This window comes from Ursus americanus, chromosome X, assembly GCF_024610735.1.
Source record: "Ursus americanus isolate L20-20 chromosome X, mUrsAme1.1.p, whole genome shotgun sequence".
NCBI lineage: Eukaryota > Metazoa > Chordata > Mammalia > Carnivora > Ursidae > Ursus > Ursus americanus.
This window is the reverse complement of record NC_142164.1, coordinates 43,475,582-43,485,416: the sequence shown is the minus strand read 5'-3', so window position 1 is coordinate 43,485,416 and position 9,835 is coordinate 43,475,582. Positions and strand designations below refer to the sequence as shown.

General features: G+C 35.2%; 1 protein-coding gene and 1 pseudogene across 1 annotated transcript; one reads left to right on the top strand and one right to left on the bottom strand.

Annotated features, from left to right (window-relative positions):
- Positions 1-3,714: 3,714 nt before the first annotated feature.
- On the top strand, positions 3,715-6,811 carry LOC123779642 (large ribosomal subunit protein eL39-like). The gene is made up of 2 exons (XM_087860069.1): positions 3,715-3,883; positions 6,732-6,811. The coding sequence occupies exons 1-2, from the start codon at positions 3,715-3,717 to the stop codon at positions 6,809-6,811; spliced, it is 249 nt and encodes an 82-aa protein (XP_087716195.1).
- A 1,738-nt stretch (positions 6,812-8,549) lies between these two features.
- On the bottom strand, positions 8,550-8,845 carry LOC123796748 (cytochrome c oxidase subunit FA4 pseudogene; annotated as a pseudogene).
- Between the last annotated feature and the right edge of the window lie 990 nt (positions 8,846-9,835).

The window sequence follows — 9,835 nt, the reverse complement described above, 5'->3', positions numbered from 1 at the left end:
TATGAGTGGTATCATATAGTATGTAACTTTTCGGGGATTGTCTTTTTTCACTCAGTATAATTACCTGGACTTCCTCCAAGTTGTTGCATGCATTAATAGTTCATACCCTTTTATTACTCAGTAGAATTCTGTAATGTATATTTTCTACAGATTGTTTATTCACCTGTTTAAGAACATCTGGGCTAATTCCACGTTTTGGCTAAGATAAATAAAGCTTCTATGAATTTTAGTATACAAGTTTTTGTGCGAACATAAGTTTCCTTTTCTCTGAGATACCCAAGATGCCCGAGAGTACAATTGCCGAATGGTATGGCAATGTATTGCAATTACCTATTTAGTTTTATAAAAAAAACCGCTCAACTGTTTTCCAGTGTGCCTGTACCAGTTCCACACCAGCAATATATGAATGATTGAGTTTCTCTACATCCTTGCCAGCATAGGTGTTGTCACTACTTTTTTTTTATTTTAGCCATTCTGATAAATATGTAGTAATGACGCAGAGTGACTTTAACTTACATTTCCCTGATGTTTAATGATGTTAAGAATCTTCCTGTTTGCACACCATTTGCATGTATTTTTCAGTGACATGTCTGTTCACATTTTTTGCTCATTTTCTAATTGGATTGTGTGCTTTTATTTAAATTTTGAGTATTTTTATGTATTTTAGATATTATTCCTTGTTAGACGTATGTTGTCCAAATACTTTCTCCCACTCTGTAACTTTCTTTTCATCCTTTTTATGTGGTCTTTTATTGAACAAAAGTTGTTAAGTTTGATAACGCCCAGTTTTTAAAATTTTTCCTTATATAGATCATCCTTTTGCTGTAAAGTGAATTTGGTGAATTTTTTGCCTAGACGTTGATACAAAATTTTACTTCTATTTTTCCAAACGTTTTTTAGTTTTAGATTTAATGTCCATGATACATTTTCAGTTAATTTTTAATATGAAGTGTGAGGTTTAGGTCAAGGTTCATTTTTTTCTTATGATGTCCAATTGCTCCAGGACCATTTGTTGAAAAGGCTATTTTTTCTCCATTGAATTACTTCTGCGCCTTTGTCAAAAACCAGTTGAGCATATTCGTGTGGGTCTGTTTAGGGGTTCTTTGTTCTGTTCTTCATTCTGTTGATCTATGGGTCTTTCCCACTACTAATATCACACTGTCTTGATTACCGTAGCTATACAGTAAGCCTTAATATCATGTGGAACTCCCACTTTCTTCTTCCCTGTCAAGATCATTTTAAGTATTTCAAGGGCCTATGCCTCACCGTATAAATTTTAGAATAAGCTTGTCTATGCCCATTAAAACATTGCTGACATTTTATCATATCATATTAAACGTGTAGATTAATATCGGGAGAACTGACATCTTTACTATGTTGAATCTTCCAATCCACGAACAAAGTATGCCTCCATTTGTTTAGGTCTACTTTGAATTATCAGTATTTTGTAATTTTCATCATATGGATCCTGTACATGTTTACTAATTGTATAGCTAGGGGCGCCTGGGTGGCACAGCGGTTGAGCATCTGCCTTCGGCTCAGGGCGTTATCCCAGCGTTGTGGGATCAAGCCCCACATCAGGCTCTTCTGCTATGAGCCTGCTTCTTCCTCTCCCACTCCCCCTGCTTGTGTTCCTCTCTCGCTGGCTGTCTCTATCTCTGTCAAATAAATAAATAAAATCTTTTAAAAAAAATTGTATACCTAAATACTTTATTTTCTTTGTAGTGATTATAACTGGTATGGTGTTTTTAAGTTTGGTTTCTTCATGTTCATTGTTAGTATGTGATTTTTGTGCATTGATTATGTATTCTGGGAACTTGCTCAACTAATTTAATAGTTCTAGGAGTTTTGTTCTAGATTCCTTGGGATTTTCTACAAGACAATCATGTCATCTGCAAATAGGGACAGATGTTTTACTTCCTTTCTAATCTGTATGCTTTTATTTCTTTCTCTTGCCTTACTGCATTGACTAAACCTCCCAGGACTATATTGCATTAGAGAGGTGAGACTGGGCATCCTTGCCTTGTTCCTGATCTTAGAAGAAAAGCATTCAGTTTTCCACCATTGAATATGATGTTAATTGCAGTTTTTTCTAAATACCCTTTATTCCTTGAGGAAGTTTCCCTTTATTTCAATTTTTTAAGGTTTATTGTTATGAATGGGTGTTTGATATTGACAATTGCTTTTTGTACATGAATTGATATAATCATATGATTTTATTATTTGGCCTGCTGATATGGTGGATTTTAGTGATTGATTTTTGAAAAGTTGAACAAGGTTTGCATACGCAGAATGAAGCTCACTTCACCATGATATATAATTTTTAATACATTTTTGGATTAGGTTTACTAATATTTTGTTAAGGATGTTTGGATCTCTGTTTATGAGAGATACTGAGCTGAAAGTTTCTATAATTTCACTGTGCCTTTTTCTGGTTTTTTTTAAAAATTGGATTAACACTGGTCTCATAAAATGACTTAGGAAGTGTGCCCTCCTTTTCTATTTTCTAGGAAATATTATGTAAAGTTGGTGTTAATTCTTCAAGTGTTTGGGTAGAATTCTACAAGGAAACCATCCGGACCTCGAGATTTCCATTTTGAAAGCTTTTAAATTATGAATTCATTTTCTTACATGGTTATAGAATTATTCAGATTGCCTGTTTCCTTTTGGTTGTGTTATGATAGTTGGTGTTTTTTAAGGAATCAGTCTGTTTCATCTAAATTGTCATATTTATTTGTATAGAGTTATTTGTAGTATTTCTATTTTTTTATCCTTTTACTGACTGCAATAAATAGGGGATATCTGCAGTGATATCCCACTTCCATTTCTGATTGGTGATTTGTGTGTTCTCTTATCTTTGTCAGTCTTGCTAGAAGTTTATCAATTTTATTGAATTTTGTTAGAACCAACCTCTGTTTGCTTGAACTTCTCTAGGGTTTTCTTGCTTTCAATTTGATCAATTACTGCTCTTATCTTTATTACTTTCCCCCTTATGCTTACCTTAGGTTTATTTTACTCTTTCTTTTTCTAGTTTCTTAAATTTGGAACTTAGATTATTGGCTTTAGAAGTTTTCCCCTTTCTTTTTAAAATTGAAATGTAATTGACATTGTGTAAGCTTAAGGTGTATAACATGTTGATTTGATGCATTTATATATTGCAATATGATTCCCGCCATAGCATTAGCTAAAACCTCAATCGTGTTGCATAATTATCATTTCTTTTTTTGTGGTGGGAACAATTAAGACTAGTTTCTTAGCAGCTTTGAAGTTTATAGTACAGTATTGTTGGTTATAATCACAATGCTGTGGATTACCTCTCCAGAACTTATTTATCTACTAGTTCCAAGTTTGCGCCCTTAAACAATACCTCTCCAGATCTCCAACCTCCTTTTCTCTTTTCTTTCTTTTTCTAATTTTAGATTTTTTATTATATTAAATAAAATTACAATTTTTATTTACTTTATCACAAGGTATATTTTTCTTTATTATGTATTTTTATAGAAAACTAGTAACATTCCTGTGGATTGATAGATTAATTTTACATATGTCAGTCTGGAAAAAAGAATACTACTGTAAGATATGAGTGAAATTTATAAAATATATATTGCAGTTACTATGCTAATTACTTAAATGCCAGGTTAGGGAGTATATATTCTATATAGAGTTTTAAATCAAACAGGAGAGGCTCTCTCCTTTTCTCCACCATTGTGGTATATGTGGTCGACTGTTCCTGCCATGTGTTCCCACAAGACTTTCAGGATCAAGCAGTTCCTGGCCAAGAAACAAAAGCAGAATTGTCCCATTCCCCAGTGGATTCAGCTGAAAAATGGTCATAAAATCAGGCACTACTCCAAGAGGAGGCATTGGAGAAGAACTATGCTGGGTCGATAAGAGATCACACGTGAGATGGCACATATATTTATGCTGTATGAAGGTCACATGCTCATATCCTATCACTTTGTAACATCACTACTACTTGAACGATGACATGTTTTATCGGGGAAATGATTTTTCTGTTACTGTACTTCTGTGCCAGTTGGTTGTTGAGTAATAAATATGTGAGACCCTTTGTTTAAAAAAAAAAAGGTGAAGAGGGGCGCCTGGGTGGCACAGCGGTTAAGCGTCTGCCTTCGGCTCAGGGTGTGATCCTGGCGTTATGGGATCGAGCCCTGCATCGAGCCCCACATCGAGCCCCACATCGAGCCCCACATCGAGCCCCACATCGAGCCCCACATCGGGCTCCTCCGCTGTGAGCCTGCTTCTTCCTCTCCCACTCCCCCTGCTTGTGTTCCCTCTCTCGCTGGCTGTCTCTATCTCTGTCGAATAAATAAATAAAATCTTTAAAAAAAAAAAAGGAGAAGAAAAGAGTCATAAATAAAAATACGTTTATACTTTCATATTTATCTATGCAGTTACCTTTACTGGTTCTCTTTATTTTGTGTGTGTGTGGGTTTTAGTTACTGTGTGGTATTCTTTTATTTCACCCCAAAGGAGTTCCTTTGTTTTCTCACAGGGCAGGTCTGTTAGGAATGAATTCTCTCCTTTTGTATTTACCTAAGGATACCTTGATTTCTTCTTTATTTTTGAAGGACAGTTTTCCTGGATATCAAATTCTTGGTTCATAGTCTTTCTTTCAGCACTTTGACTATGTCATACTATGTCTGACTTCCGTGCTTTCTGATAAGAAGTCAACAGTTACTCTTATTAAGGATCACCTTACGTGATGCATCACTTTCTTCTTGGTACTTTCAAGATTCTCTCTTTGTTTTGGGTTTTTGAAAGTGTCTATGATGTATCTAGGTGTGCGTATCTAGGTGGTTTACCCTACTTGGAATTTTGTGAACTTCTTGGATGTTCATATTGATGGTTTCCATCGAATTCAGGAAGTTTGGAGCCATTATTTCCTTAACTATTCTTTCTACCCCTTTGTCTTCTCTCCTTCTGGGACGCTCATTATGTAGCTGTTGGTACAATTGACTGTGTCCCATAAGTGTCTTGAGGCTCTGTTGATTTTTTCATCATTCCTCTTTTCTTCATGTTCCTCACACTGGAGAATCCCAATTAACCTATCTTTAATTCAACAGATTCTTTCTTCTGCCAGCTCATTTCTGTAGCTGAACTCCTCTAACATATTTTTTCTTTAAGTTACTGTGTTTTTCAACTTCAAAATTTCTATTTGGTTGTTTTCTAAAATGTCAATCTCTTTATTTATATTCTATATCTTACAAGATATTGTTTCCATATTTCCTTTTGGTTCTTTAGACATATTTTCCTTCAGTTCTTTGAACACATTTATAATAGCTGATTTAAAGTCTTTTCCTAGTAAGTCCAATGTCTGGGTTTAATTTGGGATAGTTTCTATTGATTGCTTTTTTTTTCCTGTGTAAATCATATTTAACTTGTTCGTCTCATGTTGCATAATTTTTTTGAAAACTGAATGTTTTTGACAATGTGGCAACTTGGGAAATCACATTTGCTCCCCTCCCCAGAGTTTTCTTTTTGTTGTCGTTAATAGTTGTTTATTGTTGCTGCTACTGCTATTGATAAAGTTTGTTTTTTGAATGACTTTCCAAACTAATTCTCTAATGTCTGTATTCTTTGTCATGTGCCACCACTAAAGTCTTTGGTAGGTAAGCTTAATGGACATCTAATGATTGGACAGAGATTTCCTTAAATGGCTTACACCTGTGAATCTCCCAGTCTTTGCCAAGGTGCTCTGTGTGTGTGTGTGTGTGTGTGTGTGTGTGATGAAGCATGCCTTCACTCCTCCAGAAGGCAGTTTGCTAAACTAGTTTTTCCTTCACTTTCTGTTTGCGCAAAACCTCATGATCAGCCAGAGGTAATAAAATACAGCTTTCTCAGATCTGTCTTGGGCATTTACACAGCCCTATACCTATACGTGGCATTCTAATTCCTTTAGAATATGTGTGAGCTTGTCAAAGCCCCCTACAAATGCCACAATACATGATTTTCCTCTCAAGTTTTTTTTAAGGAGACTCCTGTTTGTCCTAAAAGGCACCACCTCCTTGGAAAGCTGTGATACTACACTATTACCATGGATGTATTTGACAGATACTCTGGGGATAAGGTTTTTCTCACTGAGCAAGCTAAGTCAGGTCCAATAAAGACAAGCATTTTGAATGCAGCTTGATTTTTCAGGAAGCTGCAAGACTGGTCAAATAGTAATAGCAAAATAAAATGCCACAAAGTTCACAGTTCTTACTTAGATGTGACTGATTTTCTTGGCTCCTTGAATTGTTACAGACTTTTGTTAATTTCCAAAGTTCTGGAAATATTGATTTTGGTAAGTTTTTCAGTCAGCATTCTCATTGTTTGTATAAAAGGAGTAGATTTTCAAAGGTCCTTACCCTAATAGGGTTTCTTACCAGAAGTGCTTCTTTATGGTGTACTATTAAAATACATAAATGTAAGACTTTTGAAAATAAGAACATGCATTTAATAAGATGAATTAAACAGATATTACCAATATTTAATTAAAAAGTAACAATGACATGTTCTTTCTGTTCCATGATACAGTTAGATATTTTTGTCCTTTCTGTTCATTTTCCATAATACTTGTCTGAATGATCTGAAGTCTCTAGGACACACTTCTTTTATATTATGTAGTGGAAAAACTGAATACAATCAACTTAGAAGACGATTAAAGACCACACAATGGGGAAAAGAAAGTCTCTTCAACAAATAATGTTGAAATAACTGGATCTCCATAGGTAAAAGAATGCAGTTGGACTCCTACCTGAAGCCATATGCAAAAATTAATTCAAAATTGAATATAGACCTAAATTTATAAAGCTAAAAATATAAAACTCTTCAAAGAAAACATGAGAGAAATCTTTGCATCCTTGTTTTTAGGCAATGTTTTCTTAATATGACACCAAAAGTACAAATGACAAAAGAAAAATAGCTAAAGAGGACTTCATCAAAATTTAAAAATTTCTTTGCAAAAGACATCAAGAAAATGAAAACCCAACTCCCAGAATGGGTAAAATATTTCCAAACCACATATCTTATAAGAGACTTGGACTTATATCCAGGATATATAAAGACCTTTTGCTCTCAACAATAAAAAGACAAATATTCTAATTTAAAAGTGGTCAAAGGATTTGAATAGACACTCTCCCCAAAGAAGATATACAAATTACCAACAAGTACATGAAATAATACTCAACATTATTAGTTATGACAGAAATGCAAACAAAACCACAATGAGATACCACTTTATTTCCACTGGCATGTCTATAATCAGAAAAGCAGACAATAACAAGTGTTGAAGAGGGTGTGGAGAAATCGGATCCATGATCATGCACTGCTGTCAGGAACATAAAATAAAAGTCCAGCCTCTTTGGAAAACAGTTTGGCAGCTCCTCAAAATCTTGAGCATAGAATTACCATATGTGCAGCAATTCTACTCCTAAGAGAAATGGAAACATTTGTTAACACAAAATAGGATACTTAAGCAGGATATTTAAAATAAATATTTAATCGCTTCTCAGCTTTTTGGCTAAGATCAAGTGCACTAAATATTTGAAACTTATTTAAAGTAGCATTACTAATAATAGCCAAAACGTAGAAACCACCAAATTTCCATCAACTAGTGAGTGGATAAATAAAATGTGATATAGCCACACAATGGAGTATTAATTGGCAATAAAAAGGATTAAAGAACTGATACATGCTACAACAAGGATGAACATTGTAAACATCATGCTAAGTGAATTAATCATGTCACAAAAGATCACATATTGCATGATTCCGTTTATATGAAATGTCCAGAATAGGCAATTATCTAAAGACATTGGGTTAGTGGTTTCCGTGGGCTGGGGGAAGGGGGGATAGGGATGGGTAAAGGGTTTCTACGTAGGGTGATGCAAATGTTCTAAAACTAGATAGTTGTGATGGTTGCATGACTCTGAATATTCTGAAAAAAACACTGATGTTTATTTACACTTTAATAAAGTTTACACACAACAAAGAATATTTTGATATGTAGAATTATATTTCAATAAAACCTTTTTTGCTAAATACAAGTCAAACATAAAATCCACTTTGCCTTGCAGCTCTGTTCTTATCAAGCCACATTAGACTAACTCCTCATGTCAGTACAATGTTATAACATCAAGCTAAATGTTCTCCCTGAAAAATCATTTGATCATTTAATTTGGGGGATTTTACTTACTAGCAGCACAGGGTTTTTAGGCTTGTAGGAATTTATTTCCAGCTCTCTAAAAATGTCCATCCATTTTATATCACATTGTTTTGGGGGACCCGCTGTTTGTCAATAAGGTCCTTTTCATCCATAAATTACTCATATAGGCTATCCATTTCTAAAATATCCATTATTTTTAAATACTGCATATCATATTCACTGTCATCATAAGTTAAATCTTTCTCAGGGAAAATGGTTTTATTTTTTTTCATGTTTCAGATATTTATTAATCAGGGTAAACCCCAACACAATACACCAACATGATTTTGTTCATTTAAAGGGGAAATATTTCCTGGATAAGTGGAAAATTGTACATATGGCTTCTGGAAGACCTTCGTTCCAAGCAGCTTTATAGTGAAACATTTCGTTTAAAAGTCTGGACCTTCTTTCTTCGCCTTGCTGTAATCTACATTCACTGAGTAGAACTTGTACTGATCCCTGGGACCCAGTTTGTTCCAGGGTTCTGGGTTATTCTCCCTATCCCAACTGACATCTGGATTGAACAGCGCCAGGCACAGGACATACAGAGATGCTCCAGTACCTCCTGCCCCAATAATTACGAAGAGGGGGGATCAAGTTCTGATGCTTCTTGGTCTGACCAGTGATCTGATGTAACATGGTTTTGGCAGAGGCCTTCTGTCCAGGAGAAGAATAAATCAAATCTGCAAGGCCCAGCACTAAGTAATGCCTATCAGGAAAATGGTTTTAAAGCACAGGGATTATCTGAATTTGTGGAACTGAAGTTGGATTCCAAATAAATACAGTTTTAGTAACAAAACTGAGTAAGTTCTGTTTAACTTGATGATCTTTTCTGGTCACAGTGTTGCTGGGAGGGGCCAGGGGGGTGGTTCTGAAAGTCTTATTTCCAAAAGAAAAATTTTTTTTTTCTGCGTGAATTGTCACAAAGTCACACATAACATTGAACAACTCAGGTGCAGTCAGTTTATCCTTTTCTCCACTCCTTATGGTCTCTTCAAGATCATCAGAATGATTTTGGAGAAATAGCATGTGAATTTCTTTTTAGTCTAATCCTTTTCTCCATTCATATTTTCAATGTATCTCCAAATTACAGAAAGGCATTCTTCTTTTTTTTAATTTAAAGATTTTTATTTCTTCATTTGACAGAGAGAGAGCACAAGCAGGGGGAGCGGCAGGCAGAGGGAGAGGGAGAAGCAGGCTCCCTGCCAAGCAGAGAGCCCGGGGCTGGATTCCCAGATCCTGGGAACATGACCTGAGCCAAAGGCAGACGCTTAACCAGCTGAGCCATTCAGGTGCCCCAAAACACTCTTCTTCTATTACACTTTGAAAATATGATTTTACGTCTGGCCAATATTTTAATGTATTTTCTATGGCCAGCAACAGTGATGGCTATCTCATAGGTACATGCCTAAGAAAGCTATCTCCTTCTATTTTCATAGAGTCAAAAATCTCATTGAGAACACTGTTTGCTTTGAGGAAACTGAAAAATGATCAGAATTTTCATTATGAAAGTCTCAATGCCACAGGTAAGTAAATCACACCTCTTTGTACCAGGGTCGTGTGCAACTAGTACACCATATTTAACAGGTAAGATCTTCTTGTTTGGTAGGAAGTTTATAGACTGAGTTC